Source organism: Equus caballus, chromosome 5 (assembly GCF_041296265.1).
Source record: "Equus caballus isolate H_3958 breed thoroughbred chromosome 5, TB-T2T, whole genome shotgun sequence".
Taxonomy (NCBI): Eukaryota; Metazoa; Chordata; class Mammalia; order Perissodactyla; family Equidae; genus Equus; species Equus caballus.
Window position 1 is genome coordinate 11,891,635 of NC_091688.1, and position 23,329 is coordinate 11,914,963.

General features: G+C 44.7%; 1 protein-coding gene across 1 annotated transcript in view; it reads left to right on the forward strand.

Moving 5' to 3' along the window:
* The window catches only part of PAPPA2 (pappalysin 2), a 255,786-nt gene that overhangs the window by 107,990 nt on the left and 124,467 nt on the right, over nucleotides 1–23,329 (forward strand). The window contains exons 4-8 of the mRNA XM_023640602.2: nucleotides 8,957–9,250; nucleotides 10,978–11,170; nucleotides 14,410–14,531; nucleotides 17,594–18,083; nucleotides 21,142–21,270. Coding sequence (XP_023496370.2) covers nucleotides 8,957–9,250; nucleotides 10,978–11,170; nucleotides 14,410–14,531; nucleotides 17,594–18,083; nucleotides 21,142–21,270 — 1,228 coding nt within the window. The remainder of the gene's footprint in view (nucleotides 1–8,956; nucleotides 9,251–10,977; nucleotides 11,171–14,409; nucleotides 14,532–17,593; nucleotides 18,084–21,141; nucleotides 21,271–23,329) is intronic.

Sequence of the window (23,329 nt, forward strand, 5' to 3'; positions counted from 1 at the left end):
ATTCAGAGACCCTGATCAGATCACAAGCAGCATGCCCCAGTGTTCACAGGACCCGAGAACCACGTGGGAGGGAACTTGAACCTGGTTGAGTTGGGGAACTTGAACTCCAACTATGAATCTGGCTCATAATGGGGGTTTAAACATAGAGGATCTTCAAATAAGTCCAGCTAATGTGACCCTTGTAGGAAAAATCAAGTCTTCGAAAGACAGAGCGGTCTATGGCCTCACATAGATAGGATCTTGAGCAAGTCACCTCTCTGGGCCTTGGTTTCATCATCTATAAAATGGGGATAATAAGCATGAGGAAGAGTGTCTGGCACATGGTAGGGCCTCAGTAAATATTAGCTCCATTAGTAGCAGTAGCAGCAGCAGTACAAGTTCCAAACACCACGTGTCTGTGGTTGACCTTCCTGGTTGTGCCCTCAGCATCCCACCTCACCTCCAACATGGAGATCTTTAGTGTCCTGGAAAGATACTGGCTCCTTTATAAAGAAAAAAACTTTTAGGGGTCCAATTGCTTGCAATGATAGAGCAGCTTATAAGAAGCTAAGCGAGTTTCCTTCTCAGTCAGAGAAGGAAAGAATAAGTGATGGTTTGCAGTCTGGCGGAGATGAGTAGCTGCCTGGGCAGGGTCTGTGAGTGTCATGGCCCATGGACTGGAGGAGAGCAGCTGTCGCAGGGTGATGCAGATGTGGCGGGTATCTGGAGGAAAGCAAAGCAGCAGCAGCGGAGGGGCAGAGGCAGGCAAAAGCAGCAGAAACTAACTCGGAAGTGAGCTATCTTTCCTTCTCACGGAACTTTTATGGGGGATCCCCGGGGACACATCTCCATTTCCTCCTCACCGAAGAGTTGGACGTTGAGTGTTGCATCAATTGTGGCACAGTCATGCACAATGTGAGGGAGGCCTTGCTCGGGTGCTGAGAAATAGCCATGTATGTGACAAGTGGCAAGTCTGGGAATCTCAGCCGGGTTGTTTCTGTGGAGTGCAGGTGCAGACACCAGAGTGGGAAAGGTAGAGGCATCCACAGGAGGTACAGAGGAGCACTCTGGTGCAACTGGTCATTAAATGGTGGGACTCAAGCCAAACAAGTTTTGTCCCATATCCACTGGTCTTCTCTTTACTGTGCTAAAGCAGAGTGATTCCTCCTGGAGATAAGGATTGAGCAAGATGCGTAAACTGCAGAGCACCAAGTAAATACTAGGAATTATAGAAGCATTAATGAGACAGGCTACATGACACAAACAAGGCGAGGACTGCTGCTGGGAATTGCACACTGGCTGCTTTTGTAGATTATTTAATTTTCAGAAGATGACATTCAGCAAATGGGGTTATTCTTGGTGCCTTGGGATTTCAAACATGTGAGCACTCTTGGATATTGAAAATTTTGGATAAAGTTACTCTAGGTTATGAACCTCATGCCCTGAAATTAGGGTGCCCCGAAAGTAGGTTCATGCATTTATAAGTAGGTGGAGTAAATAATCACCTTTACATGTATTGACTTGAAAGATCTCCTCTTTTGAAACATATTCTAGTAATCATTGACTCATGGGCATCCAGAACAGTGCCTCCTGTAGAATAGATGCTCAATAAATGCTGAATTAATAAATGAATTATAGAAAATATCTTTCCCATTCATACTCAATAGTGCCTAGAATTCTGGCATGGGTTATGTGTGATGTGTGTTTGGAGCATTGCCTTCATCCAGAAGCAAGGAAAGGATTAAATAATAAGTCTCCAAAGCTTTAGTAAGAATATTTTCAGTTTTTATTAATCAGATTACTTTTCTCCCATGGTGTGGGAATAGCTAGAAGCTTGACAGTTGGGGGTAGGAGTGGATGAAAGGATATAAAAGGAGACAAAAAATTACATTAGATTCTCTGAAATCTTCGCCCTCTACACGTTCTTGTCTTGGTTCGGTCTTGCCCAGAACAAGGACTCCCTTCTAATGAGACCACAGGCTGTAAAACTAAGAAGCCAATACAAGATTTGGAGATGAGTGGTTCCTGGGCTGCTGGTTCTGTTAAGAATTTGCTTGTCTTTCTAGCTCCCGTGATCTTTTTCTTTTTCAACCTTTTCCATTTCATTTCTCCTCTTGTCTTTCAGTCCACTTTGCTGCTTTTTCCCCTTGCGATGTCCCAAAGTGCTCTGTCCTTGGACCTCCAGGCGAGCTTTGATAGCCTTGTCCCTTCCTTGTGGAGAGTATGTTTTGGGGAGCCTGTTTTAGAGTGTAACTGGAAGTAATTATATAGGCACCTGCAGACCAGCCCTCAACCTCCTTGTTTTATGGGCGTATAACAGTCAGCCCTAAAAGTTTTACAGAACCATTTTAAAGTCATTTCAATCATGTCCTTTTCTCCAACTGCCTGAGGTTTTTTTTTTTTAATAGAAGTAGCTTTGGGAATCATTCTCTTTATTGCGTGCCACTCTGGCGGTCTTGGGCTGACTCTGGGAGAAGCCATTTGGAACAAGAGAACGCAGCGTCGCTTGGGGAGCTTGGCTGTCTGCTCCTGGGTTTTCATCTTTTAATCAGCAGCTTCTCTCCCTTTTCTTCCCCTGCACCATCCCCAAGACCACACAGCAACCCTGTCTTATTGTTTTAGTTGTCCTTTATAATCAAAGCTGAAAGGTCTTCTGAGAAGACATTTGTGCTTCCTCTGCCAGTCCATTAAGCAACAGCTGTGCCACACATGGCCACCAGTTGCTGAATCCAGGGAGCCCCATTCATATTATGTTCTATGTACAAGTTAGTGGTGCTGGCATGTATTGATTTCGAGTCCCACTGTACACATTCAAAAATGCAAGAAATGTAACATTTATTTATTCTTCTATAATTGAACTTAATTTCTATTTTGAGCCCCTACATTGCTGGGTAGTAGAAATTTACTCTTAATCAATTGCGCTTCTTTTGCCTGGGCCTGTATCTAACTGTAGAGATGGCTTATAAACGCCAAGGCCGTGGGGGAAAGGATCCGTTTTGTCCTTAGCCATTAGGTGATGTTGGTCACCTGAGATGACCCTTGTTCCCATCACAACTTCAGCGAGTCTCTAGGAAGCTCTCCACCATCCTTCCCTCTTCACCTCACTGGTCAGCCATTCTTCTCTAGAACGAGGCCACTTACCCAGGAATCCATCACTGGAATGAGGCAAGATCCCCCTGCTGTGTCCAATCACATGCACCTGTTTTGAGTCTTTATCCCTTTACCAGGTCTCGAAAGATAGAGTACAGTCCGCTTTGTCTGGACCCAACACTAGGTATGCATTCCCATTCTTGCCATTTTATCTATTCTCTCTTCCCCTAGCTTAGGAGAATCCGTTCAGGGCTAAGATGTGGTGGTGGCATTGGTAACATGAGACAAGGATCCTTAGCCTCCCTTCAGGCACCATGCTGGCTAAACCGTGGAGTCTTCTCAGGGCCCAGATGGCATAGGCTTTGGAAACCTCACAGCCAGAGCAGGACTCCTCTCCTTGCTTTTCACTCTTGTGTATCACCTAATGAGGTAATGAGTGAATGCAAGAGAGTCTTGCTTCCTGCACTGGCAGGAGAGTAAGGTGGGGGGAGGCAGGGAACCACTGGGGTAAAATAGTATTTCCAAAATCTTGCCCCTTCTTTCACACTATTGCTTCAAAGTTTCCCTTGAGTAGGTACTCCTGGTCTTGTCATCAGTCCCTAGGCAGCCTTGCAGGATAGGTGTTGCAGAGGTGAATGAAGGTAGAAAGAGTCTAAGTGTCTCAGAGTGAAGATTGAGGGGCCAAGTTATGGCTGAAAGCGTGTGTTGGCATGTCTTTCTACTTCCTGTTTCAGTGTAGCAGATGAGAGCAGAGAGCACAGAGAAAAAGATTCGATTGCAGGGGAGGGAATCCCATCCCCCTCCATTCTACCACCATTTTTATCCCTTATTTGTGTTTTAATTTTATCCTCCAAGATGAGGAGAAACAAAAGTGAACAGTGGTTTTGAGTCTAGGAAGTGGTAATTATATTCTCTATAACTAGAGAAGTGGGGAGGAAAAGGTTATTGGCACATAAAAAAAAGGATGTCTTGTGTAAATCTGACCTAACAGCAAGGTCTATGAAGAATGAAGATATCAGTCCCAATCCTATAAGATTTCCTTTCCTCACACAATCTCTAATTTCATGCTACTAGGAATGATTTTTGAATGCCAATATGTTGTCTATGAAGAGGATGGGCACTTGTCTATTTGCAACTCTGTCCAAGTCTTGTCTGTCTTCTGGGTGCCCGTGGCTCTCAGATTCAAAACGACATGGAAACAAAGTGTGAGCAACTTAGGAACAAATTCGAGCTCCTTGTGTGAGGGTGCTTGTCTACCTTGCCTGGCAATGCCTGGTTTCATTCTGGAAGGCCTGCCCTGTTTGTGTTTAGACCCTAGCTTCCATTCTCTTGATGAATGAAATGGTTAGGAGGGAGCCAACAAGTGGAGAGGGCAAATGAGCATGTGTGGCCAGGCTGCTTTATGTAATTATAGTCTAAGATACATTTTACGTCACTTTTTTCTGGAAAATAAGCTAAATGCTTATTTATGTCCATTACTACTTCAATCTTCATAACAGCTCTTTGAGGTAGGAGCTCTTGTTATTGCTGAACATATTAGGAAATAGCCTTGAGAGCTTTTAAGGAATTTTCTCAAAGATAAGGATCAATACATTTCCAAGGAGTGTACGCAGCCAGAGGAGGATCCCTGGTTACTCCAGAGGCCACCCTGTGTGTGAGAGGCTTCTGTACGGTGGGGAAAGACCCACCTCTAACCACTCAGAGTCTTACTCATGTTGCTGGTAATGAAAATGGAGGAAAGTGTGGGGCATAGGTATCAGCTTTAGAAGATGATGCTCATTGATTTGAATACTAATATAATATGGTCCTAGAAAGTAGCATTTTGTACTGTCTTTTCATTCTTACTAAGTTGCTCCTGGAAAAGGATTGCACATTTCCCTGAGAGGGTGGGATTTCACAGCTCCTCACACCCTCCCAGGTCAGACCCACATGGCAGAGAGGGCAGAAAGGGACTGCCGTACTGGGGATTCAGTTTTTATTTATTATTTATCATGTCGTCTTCCTTCTTAATGAAAAGAAGTTCTCACATTCCTCTTTGTTGATTTTGGGCAACAAGTCTTTATGCCTCACTAAGGCTTTGGCATGAATATAAAACATGTCTGTATGTGATTTTTATCAAAACGTGAAAGAACTTTTATAAACTAAACCATGAAATAATTGATGTCCTTCCTCTGTTACCCACATGGGTGTGTGTCTTGAGTGATTAAAACTCACTCCCCTAGTCATTTAACAGGTTTATTTCAGTTGGAATAAAGAGTGGTGGAGAAGAAGAGCGTGGGACCCCCGTGCCTGCGCGACAGGAAGGAGAGCGCAGGCTGGTGTTAAGATTAACAGCAGTGAGTCTGGATCACTTGAAACTCTGTAGCAGATCTGAGAGTGGAGTGTTTGCAGCTGCTCATTTCCAGCTTTTTCCCTCCCCTCGGGCTGCTGAGAGATGGGAGTCTAGGAACACAGATTACAAGGCCGAGGTGGTGACAGTCCACAAAAACAGAAATTTCTTCATGTGGTATTTATGATTGTCTCATGCAGTCCTGCATGTTAGCTCTTAGGGGAGTGGGATGAGAATAGCAGGAATCTTAGTGATAAGTCCAGCTAGCCCTCTCATTTGACAGATGAAGAAACCTCGTGAGAGGTTCAAGAGTGGAGCCAAGGTCATACAGCTGGCGAGGGTCAGGACCATGTTCCAAGTCCTTAAGTTCTAGTCCAGTGTGATTCCATACCCCTGGGCTGTAGTGGGCAGAATCACCGTAAGAGGTCCAGGACCTTGAGCTTTTTCTTTCACATGTGTTGCTGCACATAGCACTTACTCCACATTAGAACATGCAGTGTTTTATTTAACACACATGTAGTAACTAAGCTCATTACTGTATGTTCCATACAGATGATTTTGGGGTAGAGCCCATCCTCTGGAATCAAAAATATAACTGTCAGTAAGTGTTTTAAAAGGCTTATGTTTTGAATTAAAATTTAAGTGCTGTCTGGTTCAATCTATATTCTCCTGTTTGGGGAATGTGCATTAAAAGTGCTATGGAGGAGAACCCGGGCCAGTTGCCCTTGGTGTGGAGGAGATTTGCTGGGAATGTCGAGGGTGTGCATTTTTATGCTTCTTCCTTCATTTATAAATAAGCTGGTTTATTGAAAGGTGACTGTGAATCTATTGCAGAATGTTCTTAGATTTAGAAATATCTCATTTGGGGTTGAGGCAGAGGCTTCTGGTGGTTGATGAGATGCCCGCTATTATAATGACCACCCTCATATCCTCCTTGAGTGTCCCCAAGGCCACAATCCCAGTCATCCCTCCTTCCTTGACACATGCTACTTTGCCATCCCTTCTTCCTGGAATCTTATTTCTGTTCAACTATAACTCCTTTCTTCTACAACTGGAGGAGATCACAAGAGGACTTGGGCTGGTCTGACCAGAGAATGAGGGGATATTCGATGTTTGCTCAGAGGTAATAGGTATGGGTACAAAATAACTCTTGACTGGGAGTTTTCTTTGTCTTTGGTAGTGTTTCATGAATTGTGCTCCAAGGAATCCAGTATTCCAGAGATGTCAGAGGGATTCTACCCCAAACAGGTTCTGCGTTCAAATAAGCTTGGGAATCAAAGTGTTAAATAAAATTTCTGCAGGACTTTTCAGGACCTGTAACATAATTCTCATGTATAATTTGAATCTTTAGGAGGAAGGTACGGCATAGTGCATTTTCCTCAAGCATATTTAACTACTGATACCACTTTTTTTTTTTAAGTATTTCCCAGAGCCAGAGTTTAAGAACACAATTCAGAAAGAAACTACTCAGTGTGGATACTTAACCCTTATAGGTGAATTGTAGCCTTTCAAAGTCCTATTTCTGGCAGGTCGGTTTTTTGAATCCAGAGCTTTAGAGGTGAGAGGAAGGGGAAGAAAGAGGAGAGAAAGGGATTCAGTGTGTGTCAAGGGAAGGAGTGTGGTGGAGGAAGGAGGCGGAAGAGACTGAAGGTGCTTAAAAAGGCAATTGAGAGACCAGAAAACTGTTCTCTTAGAATATCTTCATTGGTGGGAAGGTTGATAGTGCTGTTGGAGAACTGAGAGCACGGTGGTGTATGAACTCTGATGATGCTTACTGCTGTAATCAGATATGTAAACATGAAGGGGTAGGCTTCTTGTAAAGTGGAAATACTGCATTTCACCGAGTTTATTCAGATACTGGGCGCTCTGGATGTTATTGAAATAGATCTGTTTCCAAATTACTTTAACTTTATGTTGACATAAGAATGATGCACAAATGAAAGAAATATACAGAAAATAACTTTATAAAAGGAAAAAAGGATAATGTTGGAGAAGAAGAATTTTTACTGGAAGTGACAGAAATGATAAACAAGGGAGATGAGGTCTAGCTCTGTTTTTAGATGTGCAAGTAGACAATATATCTCAGGACGAGAGTGGGCATGGCTTGGTTATTGTCAGCATGTCTGAGTAGACTGGGAAAAACTAGAACTTAGATTTGGAAACTGCTTCTCGCAGTAACGTAGTCACTCAAAAGGTAGATTGAGCTGCCCACTTGAGAAACCAGTGGGCCTGGTGCCAGATACCCTGTGACTGTGTCCTGCACATAAAACCATGTGTGTACTTGTCCATAGGGCATAATATAGAATTCAGGAATGAGAGCGAGTCCCTGGAATAGGATCTAACAAAAGGAAGGCAGGGCTGTTCTTCTGGAGGCCCTGCTGTACTCAGTAGACCATTGATTGAGGGAGAGCTTGGGTAGGATGAATGAAGCAAGTCCTGGGAACTGGGATCAGATCTGGGACAGAAGGGCAGGGTCAGCCTGGAAACACAGCTAAGAAGGACTCTAGACCACAGAGGGTTGGTCCACAGCTGTTGACATTCCCTGTTTCAGTCCTAGAGATGAGAATGGGCCTAACCCTGACAATTTTTGGAGATGAAGAAGGAAAGTCAAATGGTTCCAGCCATGGGGAGAGGAGGGAAGCAGGGATTGGAAGCTAGACAGATAGAAGTTGGAGCACTCAGCGGTCTTTCACCTTTTCTTTTGTCAGGTTACAATGAGACGACTAGGTCTTTTGTCTAAGCCCAGGTAGAATGCAATGAACTCTTCTCTGAAATGTCTCCTTGGTGTTGAGATTTTTGGGGAGTGAAGGTGGGGCATATACTTGTGACATTCTGGTAGTCATAGTAGTTTAGTTGGACTTATCTTGTGTCTCATGGTTGTTAGATCCTTGAGAGTAGGGGTCATGAAATCAGAAATAGCATACACAACTGTTGTTTACTAAGCTCCTACAATATGCCAAATGCTTAAAACAAAAAAATAAAACCAAGAAGTAGGTGTTATAATCTCCACTTTACAGACAACAAAACTGAGGTTCTAGAAGGTCAGATAGCAGCTATTCAGGTCTTCAGAGCTGGTACGTGGAGGGGCCAGGAGTCAGACCCAGATGTCCCTGGCTCCAAATCCCATGTGCTTTCACTTATACCACCTGGGAAGTTTTAAAAAATACTGAGGCATGTACCCTGTCCTCAAATATTTGGATTCATTTCATTTGGACTAGCATTTGGACATCTGTATTTTGTAACTCCCCTGGGGGATTTCGGTGTGCAGCCAGGGTTGGGAATCCTGGTCCTCTATCATGTCGTCTTGTCTGTATTGTTATCCCTGGCATGTAGTACAGCACTCACCCGTGATAGGGGTTAAAGACGTGTTTATTGATTAGTTCGGATGGTGTCTGTAGCCAGAGGGAAGAGCAGGGACTGAATGCCACTAGAAGTTATAAAGTGTCTCCTTAGAGGCTGAAATCGAACATTTGATGTTCATCCGAAGACATAATTAAGGATCAGAGGGCTGCTACCCATTACATGCTTAGAGATGTTTTCCCAAACCTTCTCTTGCAGGTGGCGTTGTCCTCAATCCATCCTATTATGGCATGTCTGGCCATACCAACATCATGATCCATGAGGTGGGGCATGTCCTGGGACTCTACCATGTCTTCAAAGGGGTCAGTGAAAGAGAATCGTGCGATGACCCCTGCAGGGAAACGGTGCCGTCCATGGATACGGGAGACCTCTGTGCTGACACTGCCCCCACTCCCAAGAGTAAGCTGTGCCGGGACCCAGAGCCTACCAATGATACCTGTGGCTTCACCCACTTCCCAGGGGCTCCATTCAGCAACTACATGAGCTATACAGGTATCACAACAGTCTTGACGTATTTGCTTTTTAAGATTGTGTGGGGGCCTTTGAGGGCTGGACACGTGGAGGTGGAGGTGTGGGAGGTGGAGAGGGCTGTCAAGCAGTCATTTGTGCCAGAGTTGAAGTGTATTTGTCATGGCATAGTCTTTTGTTCAAGTCTTTGAAGAACTTAAAAACATTTTGAGATATTAAGGGGTCTCGTTGACTGGATTCTTTTCCACAAGAGATTAAACACACTTATATCTCAGATAGTTAGAAAAGGGGACTAAGCCAAATCTCTCTTGAGATCCCTTTGACCTCTCGAACTTGGTTATTCTTGTTCTTAGGCACGTACTCTGGAGGAGAGTCCAATAGAGATGGGGAAAGAGGTTTCTGGGTCAAAGTGGCTCTTTGTACTATTTTTGAAGTTGGCCAAGACGATGGCTCTGGTTAATTTTAACTCAGGATTCCTTTTTATTTTATGTTATTTTTTTAAGTATCAGATTCTCTTCTTCCAACACTAGCCAAAGGCTGACTTTTAGCTTGCCTATCAAAAGAATGGTGCCATCTCACTTAAAAAATGATGCTTTCCTGGCCCTGGGAGCGATTGTATCACCTGGTCTTGTTGCCTGGATTTTGCTTCTTTCTTGTCCTCACACACCTTCCTCGTTTCTGGCAAAAAGTAATACTAGTCTAATCTAGTCTGATAATGGTCTCAAATTTATCCCTAAAGTGAAGGACTTATTTGATGTTGATGACCTCCTCCAGTGGGGAAGGAAGGAGGTAATTTTTCTGTAAGGTCAAGGGGCTCGTTTGGTGATAAGTTCTAGAACCAGCCCCTCCCAAAAAAGGATCAACCACAAGACCCTGGTCATGCCTTTGAAGAGAAGAAAGAGTGGTGAGCTGGCCCTGTTTGTGACGTATCACTATATTTCTATCCAGGTCTCATTTTGATGTGTAATTCAGGTGCACTGAATTCACAAGGACCAGCATCTGTACCTCCCCCAACAAGGACCCAGTGGCCATTGCTGGGGCAGAGAGACCAGACAGGGGCGTCAGAGGGCGGAGCTGTTTAGGCACTACCTTTGAAGTGGGCAGAGGACACATCTAAGAAGCAGGGGAAGTGTTTGACTGGTTTGCTTTCATTGAAAAAGGCCCTGGAACTAAGATAGCTCCCTTTCTAATCCCAATGAAAAATGTATCTAATAGGAAGATTTTGCTGGCTCCAAAGTGAGGTGGGGACCACGACTGCCAGTCCTGCTGCCTCCTTGACATTTTGGCTCTCTCTCCCCTTGATCATCAACCCTGAATACCCACTAATTTTGGCCAGTGTCACCGGGCATAAAGCAGGTGTCTGCAACTCTGCAGATGTTCACAAATAAAAAGGCCATATGCTGAAACACTGCCATCTTGTGGTTTCCTGAGTAAGCAGCCATCAGCTCAGAGCAACCCCGTACCCTAGGGCACGAGTCTCACCCTGGCCCAGCCCAGCCTCAAGGTAATAGCCCTGCTTTAGAGATAAGCAAGTGCTATTCTCTGCCTTCTCTTTCCCACTTCCAGCTTAGATACTTTCTGGAACGGAATGCTTTTATTCATTTGACAAGTGTTTATGGAGCCTAATGAGTTTGAGTTGTTGCGTTAGGTGCTGGTGACCCAGGTGTGAACGAGGCAGAATTTATTCCTGCCTTGGTGCACTTTGCAAGTGAAAACCTCCATCTCTCCTGTTCTCTTTTTTGTCTCCACAGACGATGACTGCACTGACAACTTCACCCCTAACCAAGTGGCCCGAATGCACTGCTATTTGGACCTTGTATATCAGCAATGGAGTCAAAGCCAAAAGCCCACCCCCATTCCCATCCCACCCATGGTCATCGGGCAGACCCACAAGTCCCTCACTATCCACTGGCTGCCTCCAATTAGCGGAGTTGTGTATGACAGGTGAGAGAGGCATTTGCCATGGACGAGCTGGGAGAATGTTTCTGTGGCGTTTTTTATGCACAAGGGGAAGAACATGAAGTTAGGGGAACCCCAATTTGGAACCGTAAACATGTGCACCACTGCTCAGGGTTGCCTCCTCCATCCTGCTGAGTTCTCCTCTCCTTAGCAGAGCTCGTGGGGCTCTCATGTGAGCCAGTGGCTCATCAGACATGCTCATTCCTTGCCGAGGGGCCTATCAGATGTTTCCTTCGGAAGGTCACATCTGGCAGGCTTCCAGGAGCTATAAATGTGGGAAAGCCTTCTCTGCCTCATGCTATACCTGTGCCTACCCCGCTATGGCTGCTGCCTGGTGGGATTGTCATTCCTTATCTGTTTGTTGTCCTATCTGCCCCACTCAGATGACAGCTCCTAGGGGCCAGGACTGTGTTGTGTATCTTTGTCTCTTGGCCTGCCACAATACACACCTAATACATGTTTATTGAAGAGAATGATTATACTGAAAATTAGTTTTTATTCGTCCTTTGCATATTGGTATAAATGAATGCCAGGGACCTTTTTGTAAAAGAGAGAAGGTAGGAAAAGAGTGGCATCTGACAGTTGGTGGGAGGATAGGGGAATGTGATGACCTGTGCAGGCCCTCTGCTTTCACAACGTGACACCGTATTCTAAATGACAAGCATAGCTGTTATCAGTTTGGTCCTTCTGTGTGTGAAGCCTTGTGCTGGGTGTTTTAGCTGCAATTGCTTCATTAGGCTGTGCAGTAAGCACAGTTCCTGCTCTGTGAGTGAGACAGCCAAGCATAGAGAAGCACGCAGTGGCTAGCCCCAGACCTCACAAGGAAATAGAGGTGAATTTGGGGCATCCACTGGAATTGCAGAAAGGAGGAACACAGAATAGATTATTTCTTTGAATTTAGAGCTTTCCCAGTTAGCAGGTGGCTAGCTCTTCCTCTGTGTGTCACACTTCCCCTCTGAGCTAAGGAGCTGGATATCCCCGGAGCATGTTTCCATGTCCTCCAGCTTTGCTGAAAGCCTGGGTGAGAGGACAGAGAGAGACGGGTGGGAGTAAGTGGGGGAATCATTTTCCAAAGTGGCCTTCCCAGCATTCTAGGATCTTGGTACCTGTCCTCAATACCCTGATGCATACTCAAGGCATGACATCTCTTAGACCCCACTATCCTGTAAAGCAGTTTTGATTGTCCTCAGCACCCAAGCTCTCACAGGCTCCATTTGTGAGTCAAGACATATCTGTTCGATGTGTGTAAGAATCCTCTTCCTGCGAGTGTGACCTTGTGCCGCTTCGGTTGGACTGGCTGAACAGTGAGTCCTCTGTGGGCATGTGCAAACAGGAGTTTTACATCAGTTTATGTAACACATGTAAACAATTTAATCTTTCAATTCTCTGTCTGGTACAAACGTTACGATAAAGCAGACATCAGTGCTGGCTTACTGCGAGTCTGTTGGCAGGGCAGGCTGCAGTTTGCTTCCTTTCTCAGCTAGGTGGGTCACAGCATTGAGGCCTCTCAACACGTGTGTCAGGGAGACTCACGTCACATACCCAGCGATTTATGTCACTCTTGGAGTTGTGTTTACTCCTCCCCAGTAGGTATTTGGAACCCTTATGTCAGAGAGGAGCCCAACCACGCATTCAGCCACGGCCCCGGAAGGGCCAAGTGCATCAGGGAAAAGTGGTTTGGAGTTACGTCCACACTAGAAGTGAGTGCTGACTGGAGTCCGAGGTTGGAGCTTAACTACACCTTTTCATTGCCAAAGTACTGGACACTTGATGGTGTTTGGAAACGTGCTCAAAGGAATTAAGGAACTTGTTGTGACCTTCAGCAATTTACTTTATCTCTCCGAGCCCAAGTGTCCTCATCTGTAAACATGGGGTTCTTACAGGGAGTAGAAATCAGTTATGAAAAGCACCTAGTGGAACAATGCCAAGTGTATAATGTGCTTAATAAATGGGAGCTGGTGGTGTGATTACCACCCTTATTTAACAATACTATTTTTCTAGTATATTACAAAATACTACTTTTCTCCGCCTACCTGTTGAGACACCTTGACTCGATGCCTCCATTTTCAGATGTGTCATTTACAATTGGGCTTCTACAAAAATCCTAAGTAGCAAGGATGAGCCTCATCAAGTGATTTCCCCTTGTGGTTTAGCTACTGTTGTTCGTACCTCTTTACCTCTTCCAATCACCCCAGATCTGGAACTTAAAGAGCTCTTCAGAGACTGTACTGATAGTCTCATGGACGCCCATGGAACCAGCTCTCACAGAGGACTGCCGAGGCCAGTCCCCGGGCTGACTGCTGCGGGGAGACGGAATAGGGCTTGGTCTGGACTTGCTCGCAGGCAAAGGAGAAGGAATGGGAGTGGGAGTTCGCAACACCACGGAGCAATGCCCGAAGACGGGAGCCAAAGGTGCAGTGGGTGCCCAGAGGAGGGAGCGATGGCCACTCAGAGGAGTCAGGCTAAGTGCCATCACAGAGGTTACGTTTGAATGAGTCTTGAAGTTTGAGTAGAAATTTGCTAAACAAAGAAGCTTGGAAAGCCTCTTTGACAGGGGAGACAACAGCAAGTTTCATGGAGCTGTGCGAACAGTGTGATGTATTTGTGGAGGGGTGATGAGTTCTTGGCGATGGGAATGCAAACTTCATGAAGGAACTGAAGGAGGTAAGAGCGAGCGAGCTTGTGAAGGACCTTGAATCAGCTAAGAAATTCAAATGTACCCCCATAGGCAATGGAGAGCCGAGGGGCATTATGTGTCCTATGACTCTTATTTTATGTATGTGATTAAAAGTAAGGAGTTTAAAACAGAAGACCGCATATAGCTAATAAGTTTACTCTGAAAATTGTTGTCTCTGTTTGTTGGGGGAAGGCGAGGGGCCTTTGCATGACTTCTGAGAGTCAGCATGGAAAGGAGTTTTATATCAAAAGATTCAGATGGTAATTACTTTGTGTTGATTGTTCCTCAGCTAGAGGCTGCCCACTTTCATCTCCACAGGCCTCCTTTATGACCTAGTTAAATTCTTCTGCTTCATAACCTTGAGATTTTCATGTCACTATGAATTTTGCAAAGATGAGGTCTACACAAGAAAGAAATGAGTTGAGAAATGGCTGTGCTCCCAGGCCTCATTCACCATCGCCGCTCTCCCACCCCCAAAGGTCTTCTGAGTTTCCTCATCCAGGTCATCTGATTACTTCTCCTCATCTTCTTCCCTTGGTCTTCCCAGGGCCCCGGGCAGCGTGTGTGGTGCCTGCACTGAAGATGGGACCTTCCGTCAGTACGTGTACACGGCTTCTTCCCGGCGCGTGTGTGACTCCTCAGGTTACTGGACTCCAGAGGAGGCAGTGGGTAAAGGACCATGGCTTTTTCATTCATACCTCAGTGGCCGCTGAGAATGGGGGTTGAGGTTAAGGGTGGAGCGGTGGCATGGTGAGAAAAAGGTAGCTGTATGTTTGTGTGTGTGTATCTGTGTCTGTGTGTGTCTGTGTGTTGCTGGGTATCTCCAGGGGCCTGGGAAGGACTCTGCCTGGTACCTTTGTGTGCCAGACGTCCCACGTGTTCTTAGTATGATGAAGCAGAGATCAGCATAGAGGACAGAAGGATGGAGAAGTCAGCTGAGCTCAGGGTGGGACTTCAGAGTGAGATAGCTCAGGTGTGTAGTGTTACATGTGCCCCCCAGCCCAGGGAGCAGCCTTGCCACGTGACGTGTAAGCTGGTCTCTTGCTCCTCTCTATCAGGAGGGTAATAGAGAACACTTTGCAGGGAACACTTTACACTGGCTGAGCCAGTTTGGGTGGGAGTGAGGTGGACTAGGTGTTCCAAACTGATCGTTCTCGTTTAGGCTATTTTATGAGTCTCTTAATCACTGGTACTGGTTGTGCTTTGGATATGATCTTAGCTAAGATCTAGGAGGGGGAAAATGTTTTTAGTTGTCCCTTTTCCTGTCTCTCTTCCAACTTCTCAGTTACGTAGTCACTCATCTATGTATATCAATGCTTCTAAGACGAATTAGGGTGTGAGTGTTATCCCAATTCAAATCCAGAAAATGCTCTTGACATGAGTTTTAGCACCTTCTGATGAATGGCTTGACTTCATCCATCATCACCATCTTCAGTGTTGAGTCATTATCTTTTTCTTTTCCATATGTTTATTAAGATCCTAAAAACGACTCAGTAAGATGCGTTTGACATGGCTTTATTTGAGTTAGTTTTTAGCCTTAAAGAAAGAAAGGAGAACATTGGTCTAATAGTCTACAGTTCTGCAAGATGTCCCCTTGAGCTCCTAGTTGTACAAATGACAGGAACCTCAAGGAGAAATCTGGAGGAAGACAATTACTTGATTAATCATATAGGACTTTTTTCAAATGAGAGTTTTCAGGGAAGAATGGAAAGTGACTATAAAATTTACATTGGCACTGCATTGGTCTCTTTTAGAGATTGGCATTTCATAAAAGGCCATTTCTGTGGCAAACAGTTTGTCCTGTGCTGGTGTTTTAATGCCCATTTGACTCCCTGGCCCTGTAATTTTTTCTTTTTAATTCTTGGAAAAGTTTAAAGTTATCTGGTAGAGGTGAAAGGAATTAGAAGTTCTGGGTTCTAATTCTTATTGTGTCTTGAGGCAAACCAACTCAATTTTTAGAGCCTCTACTTCATGTTTTAAGATGAGAATATAATAAGTTGTGACAGACGGTGCTGCTGTTGGGTTGGCTTCCAAGGGCCTTTACTCTGCTGGTATCTTGGGATGACTGTTGGAAAATACTGCTGAGAAACACCGGTCTTCCTTTGTTTTGACAACGTGAAGAACCAAGTCATATTTAAAATATCCACACTGTAAGTGATGGACACCCCAGCAGAGCATGCACAAACACATATATTCACAGATATGAGCAAAATGTATTTAATTACACTTAATGAACACCTATTGGCCACCAACTACTTTCTAAATGCTGTGGGGAATGGAAAATTGAACCAGACATGTTCCCTGCTTAAGTGTCATCTTCTTGGAGAGAACTTCCTTGAATCCATAATCTAAGATAGCCCCCAACCCAACCCTATCATTCTCTAGTCCCTTGTCATCCTTCGTTTTTCTTCAAAGATGCCATTACCACTTGTAATTATACTTATACCTCTTTATTTATTGTTGCACCTTCCACCCTATTGTAAAATATGTGAAGGTAAGACCTTTATCTCTCTTGTTCGCTATTCTATCTCTAATGCCTAGATTAGTGCTGAGTGTAAAAGAGGGACCCAGTCAAGTTTTGTTGAATGAATGAATGAATGAAGGTATTCACAATATTGGCAAAAACCAATAAGAACCATAAGATGTAATACACACACACACAAACACACACACGCACACACACGTTTGAACTTGTTTCCTCTGGGCTTTGGAACATTCTCTATTTTCCAAATTCTGAAGGTCTAAACAATTCTGATTTTGCAAATGTAGTTTGCAGCTGCTTCTATGGAACAGGGTACAGCTCTTCTACACTAACCTAGTAAGGCAGAGGTTAAATAGTGCTTATTTTATAAATGTGGAAGTTGAGGCTTAGAAAGAGCTGCTATGGTCACACGGGTAATGGCACAGCACCCATTAGAGCCTGGCGCTGCTGATTCCTTATTCAGCACTTTCCCTTCGATTCCCTTTATGTGAAATAAAAGACAACCGCCTTATATAGATCATTTCCACAGAGCTGACCTTAACATATTTGTGGTATTTGGTTTTTCCACCATTACCTTTTTATCTGGCTACTGAATCTCCACTTTTGCCCACTCTAGAATACGTGTTTCTCTTTCCTGCCTGCACTTTCCTCCATGCAGTGACCTACCTCCTCACGCTTCCTGAACTGAAAGGGAAATTTCAATGTATGGCTTTAAAGTGTGGCTAACAGTTGATTTGAAGGACTGCCAAGGTGCCATCTTAGGGAATGAAAGTTTCGTGCAGAGCCTAGTTAAACAAGGAGCAGAGTGGCAGACTGAAATGAATATTGGCCTTATTAATAAATAAAATGGGGCTTCAGAAGCATTAATTTATCATAAATTATTAATAAACTAAGTGCAAATAATTCTCCTTTGCTCAAGGATTCATCAAAGACGTGGTTCACCCTTCCGCGTTGGCCTCAGGTTTCTGCCTAGGATCTGGGTTGCTCTATTCCCAATGCCTTGCTGGTTTTCTCTTGTTAAAGGCACCAAGTAGAGGTGACATGGAACAAGACGTAATACTTTTGAATTGTTCCACCTTTGTCCTCACCTTTGTACTGCTTAAGATCTAACCCACTAAGCTGACCAGCGTCTGTGGGAATTCCCTCTACATTCTCTTCTTCATTCTTCTTTCTAGTAGTTGATATGGACTACTCGCTTTCAGACTTTTAATGGCCATTCCTGATATGTCTTTCTGTTCATCTCCCCCAGGGCCTCCAGACGTGGATCAGCCCTGTGAGCCGAGCTTGCAGGCCTGGAGTCCAGAGCTCCACCTGTACCATATGAACATGACGGTCCCCTGCCCTTCGGAAGGCTGTAGCCTGGAGCTGCTCTTCCAGCACCCGGTCCAAGCCGACACCCTCACCCTATGGGTCACCTACCTCTCCATGGACTCCTCCCAGGCACTCTTTGATACGGAGATCTTGGTGGAACACCAGGAGTCTGTGCACCTGGGCCCCTTAGACACTTTCTGTGACACCCCCCTCACTATCAAACTGCATGTTGATGGGAAGGTCTTGGGGGTGAAAGTCTACACCTTTGATGAGCGGATGGAGATTGACGCAGCTCTCCTGACTTCTCAGCCCCACAGTCCCCTGTGTTCTGGCTGCAGGCCTGTGAGCTACCAGGTTCTCCGGGAGCCCCCATTTGCCAGTGGCTTGCCCATGGTGGTGACAGATCCGCACAGGAAGTTCACAGACGTGTGAGTTGGGCAGTAAGGCTTTCTAAACCATGGGATGTCCTGGGGCTTTGGGAGTGAGTTTTGTTTCCATTTTCCCCCACATTTTTACATTCTGACATGCCCTTAGTTGGAGAAATGTTCAGCATCTCAGAGGGGATTTTATTCTAGAGTGACATCTCTGAGATGAAGGAAAATATTTCCCAGAAAGGGGCAAGAAGGTGTTCTGACTGATGATGCCGTCATTAGGATTAGGGAAAAAAGAGGTTAGTCTGTGAGGTGTGTCCGTTGGACTGAAAGTAGTTGCCACAGATAAGTTGATCGGAGTCAGACACTCCTGTATGGTGACACAAGTTAATTTCTGATTCCTTGCTGCAGTTGTTGGGTAATCTGCCACAGCTCCTATGACTTTCGAAGGTTATGGTCAACTCTTCCTTAGCTCAGCAAAGAAGCCCAGGGTCCTGCAGACACTACACTTAGTTTCATGACTCTTTCATGATGTGTGTTTCATGCTTTCCTCTTTTTCTTCTTCCATCCTCCCTCCATCTCTCTTTCCTTCTTTTCCAACTCTCCTCTTTCTCTTTCTTCTGTTCTTTCTACATTTAGCGAGCTCTGCTGTGTTCCCGGCACTGTGTACTCAGTGCGAGGGACACAGACTAGGATAAAATTGTTGGCTTAAAAGCGTTCAGTGTCTAGAGTAGGAGGCTGGTATCCTCAAAGGCAACTTCTCCCACCTCATAATTTTCCTTAGAGACTGCCCTGAGGATAGAACTAGGGGGAAAACAAAAGTTTTATCAGAGGTACTGCATCGGTTAGTTTTTGCTGCATTAGAAATCATCGCAAAATGTCGTGGGTTAAAGTAACTACTCTTTCTCGTGATTCTCTGGGTTGGTTGGGTGTTCTCATCTGTCTTGGCCTGGCCAGGGCTGGATGGCCGGGGACAACCTCATTTTAGAGGCTCATATTAGAGGTTCAGCTAGCGCGGCAGGCAAGCAATTGCCTGGCAAGACAATTGCCTCTTTCCACATGGTCCCTCATTCTCTAGTAGCTTCTCCTGAGCTGATTCTCATGGCAGTGGCAAGGTCTCCAGCAGCAGCAAAGGCAAGCCCCCAAATGCTCGCACTTTTCAAGCCTCTGCTTATGTTATTCATGATAACGTTCCACCAGCCAAAGCAAGACACACAGCCAACTCCAGATTCAAAGGGTGCAAAATCAACTCTGTCTCATGGTGAGAGGAACAGCAAAGTCACGTCCCAGGGAATGTGCATCTGGGGGTGGAAGAATTTGTGGCCATTCTGCAGTCTACCACAGCTACAGAAAGTAGAGAAAAATGTTCACCGTGGGCTTTACCACATCTTTGTCCCATATTTGCTCTCTGAATTAGAACTAGAAGATAGTGAAATGGTCAAAAAGCTCATACAAATGGGAGGATAGATCACGGGATGGATTCAAAAAGAAAAAAACATGATTTTTGAGCTTCTCTAATAAGTGGTTAAAATGGCATTTGTTATCTAACTTGGTATCCACACTTGCACTCACTCACACACACCCGCACCACACACTTAGACGCACAAATTTAAGATCAATAATATCCATTTTATGGGTGAGAAAACTAAGGCTTAACTTTAATTTGGTTGAACAGAACTAGTACGTGGAAGACTCAGGATTGAAATCCAGTTTTCAGACTGTCTCATTTTGGTGCCCTTTCCTTAGTAACACATTGCCTTTTACAAACTCACACCACTGAAGATTAGGGCTACCTGCTGCTGAGCCTTTCCCCCCAGCAAGCATAAACCCATCCTGACACTTGCTTCCAGTCCACTCCCAGCCACAGGACAGTGTAAGACGTTTATGTGTGGTTGCATGAGGAATCTGACGGAAACCAGCCCATAAAGAGGAGCCATGGGAATTGGTTAGGACATAAAATTGGTTCTGCTTTTGAGATCTCTGACACTTTCATGAGAAGATTGCTTCCCTACAGAAAGCTAATTTAGAAATCTGAGAGTATTTAATATTTAGGTGTCCTTCCCATTAAAATAACTAAAAGCCAGTACAGAGATTTTTAAAGGGGTTTTTGAAGCCCCACGACCTTTCCTGTTTGCTGGTTGCAGCATCAGGAGAGAGAGCGGAGGCTTTGTGGTTGAGCTGAACAGTCTGTGAAGGAAGAGAGGGTCTTGGCAGCAGCTTCGCGGTGGTCACTCACGGCAGTCCTGACAACCCTTTGAGATCCTGTCCTCCTAATTCACTCCCATCCTGCTTGACTCTGGCAGTAGTTTTCCCACTAGGGCAGGCACTGGACAAAATTCACGTGAAGGCAGAGTTTGTCTTTGGAACCAGCACCCCCCCTCCTGAGCCCCGTCCTCCTTTCTGGATGTTCTCTCTCTCTTGTTCTCCACCTCATCAGTGCACCTGGGCTCTAGAGAGAGTTTGATAAACTCTGTTCATCTCTGGTGCCAACTGATAAAATTCCATTCCAGTCTATATGCATTTTGATAGGTTTGGAGCTGGGGAGTAATGTAACGCATTCCTAACCATGGAATTTCTTGTGTCCTCAAAATGATGATGGAAGGTGTTCTTACCTCCTTTTAGGAGAGTGTTGCTCTTCTCCTAAGGCTACAGTCTCCTTAAGATAAGAATTCTATTGAGAGACAAGAAAACTGTGATCCACAGACCCAAGAAGGGCCTCGCTAAGCCCCAATTCTGAAGATTTCCTCTTCACTTTCTTTGATTTCTTTGAAGATACAGAAGACTAGTTTTCCAATAGTTTTTTTTTTTTTTAACGTGGTAAAGATATGCTTGAAATGTCATCCTCCTGTGTTGTGTAGGACTGTTAGTTAATTCAGCAAGCATTCATTGCACGTTCACCACGTGGAACATCCTGAATACAGAAAGGAATATGGTTTCAAACATTCTGCTGCTGTGTAAGACTGTGTACCCTGATCTTTGTTTCAGATGATTGGCATGTGTTTAACATTTATGTCCCCCGTAATATTTCTTTTAAACTCCTGCAAACCGTCTGCAAAGGAGCCAGGGCATGTCTCGCTTTCTGGATGTAGTGATCACAGCCTATTGGTTTCCACAGGGAGGTCACGCCTGGGCAGATGTATCGGTACCAAGTTCAAGCTGAAGCTGGAGCAGAACTGGGAGAAGCTTCACCTCCTCTGAGCCACATCCATGGAGCCCCTTACTGTGGAGATGGGAAGGTAGCAAGGTGAGTATTGTGTGCATGGGAACGTGCGAGGAAGGACCTGACCTGGAGAGTCAGCCTCAAGGTTGTTTGACTTGTTTTGGAAATATAGGCAGCAGGACACCGTGTGATTCTAGTGTTAAAATTTAAGACCTGGAAGTTATCTTGAAGGTCACCACATCTCTGCATAGTTAAGGAGGGCCAACCTTTATTTAGAGCTCACCCCAGAGTCCTGACATATTGGGGCTGATTCTGTGGGGCCCCTCTTGAGGTTTCAGAGAACAACTACTGGGCAGTGAATCAGGGAAGGAATTCATGGGGGAAAAGGCTGCTTGTCAAATGATGCTAAAAGAGGATGTGAGGATATATCTTTTGGATCAGTGGCCTGTCCTGTACTGCTAACGAGCGGTGTGACCCGAGTGAAGTCAGTATAGCTTTCTGAGCTTCAGTTAGTTGTTCATTTGACCCCTGGAAGACCTGATGGCAATGTAATTTCCAGCTATTCTAGAAAATCACCAAGGTAGAGGTGGAATCACTCCTTTGGTTTCTTAACATTCCTTTTTCTGTTTCCCTTTTGTGATAGCAACCTAGAGGACTAATTCACTCTAATTAGCCTGGGACTTTCCCAAATTTAGCACTGAAAATTCCCACACCCTGGTTTGTCACCCTCTATCAACCTATCCTGAATTCTTATCTAACCTAATATGTAGCTTATATAAAGCTGCTGGGAGTAGGAGGCTGGAAGGCCAGGAACTGTGATTTGTCTTAGATTCTGCATTCTAATAAGATGGCCTATTTTTAATTTCCCAGACTATGTGAAAATATATTACATCTTGAAGTTCTAATAGGAAGCAATTCTGTAGCCTTTCTTGGGATCCCTTGCATTGCTTAGTAATCACTAAGTATTGTTTATCTTCTCAATCTTCTGAGATCCTTAAGCTTTAGTGTAAGCCTATTCCTTTTCATGGAAATATAAACACCGCATGTTTGCAGACTTCGGTAATATATGAGGTGAATGAGGTCACTTAAATACCCAAACTTTGCTAGTTTGCTGCCACCTTCTGCCTAACTCAGTCTCAGCTTCCACCTCTCCTCCACCTTCCACTCCCCTCCATCATCTCAGTCGAGTTTCTCCCTGGGGATGCCTCGCATGTTCAAAGAACGACTCTGGCTGTTGTTGTTGTTTGCCCTGTTCTGACTGCTGATTGTAGGTCTGCACCCACAGTTACGGTGAGGGGCTTGCTTACCACTGCTACCCGGGCAGATCCCTCCTTGAACAAAACACTCCCCTATGTCAAGAGTCTCCAGGCAGTTCTCTGACGGTGGCCACCCTGAGGTCCCAGGATGCCACATCTGCTGGGGGCTGGAACAGAAAGTGGTAAAGGGTCCCCTTCCTAACCTGTGTTGCAGATTCTCTGCTGTGTCTTGAAACAGCTTTGCCTGAAGTAGCCTCTGCTTGGCTACTGGGTCTCACATGGTTCCTATCAAGATGTTCTTTCAAATGTCTACCTGTATTCCCTTTCTGTAGAGTCACACTTTCTGCCATCCAGTGGGAAGATATCTCTGAATTCCAGCTTTAACTCATCTGGAGGCAGTCCGTTACACGGAACAAGAAGGAGCTGTACAAATAATTTAACTCACTGTGTAAAACTCAAGAAATGTATAGACTCATTCTAAGGGAAAAAATTATTACGGAGCCCCAAGAAGTTATCCTTAGATGCTAGTTTTAACAAATTTTTATTGAAAGCTAAAAGTTATCACTTTGGGTATCACTTGTCATAAGACTTTCAAGACAGGAACAGTGGAGGGCCCTGAAAGTGTGAGCAGTGTTCATTTAGAAGTTGAGCATCTCGATCTGTGCCGTCCAGTATGGGAGCCACCAGCTACATGTGGCTGTGGAGCCTTTGAAACATGGCAAGTGCAACTAAGAAACTGAATTTTATTTAATTTTAAATAATTTAAATTTAATTTAGAAATGGAAACTTGATTCAGTTATCAGAAAACCTTGAAGTGTATTTGGAACAACTTGTGGCGGGGTGGGGGAGCAGTGAATCTACTTTTTCAAGTATAGATTTTACAAAAC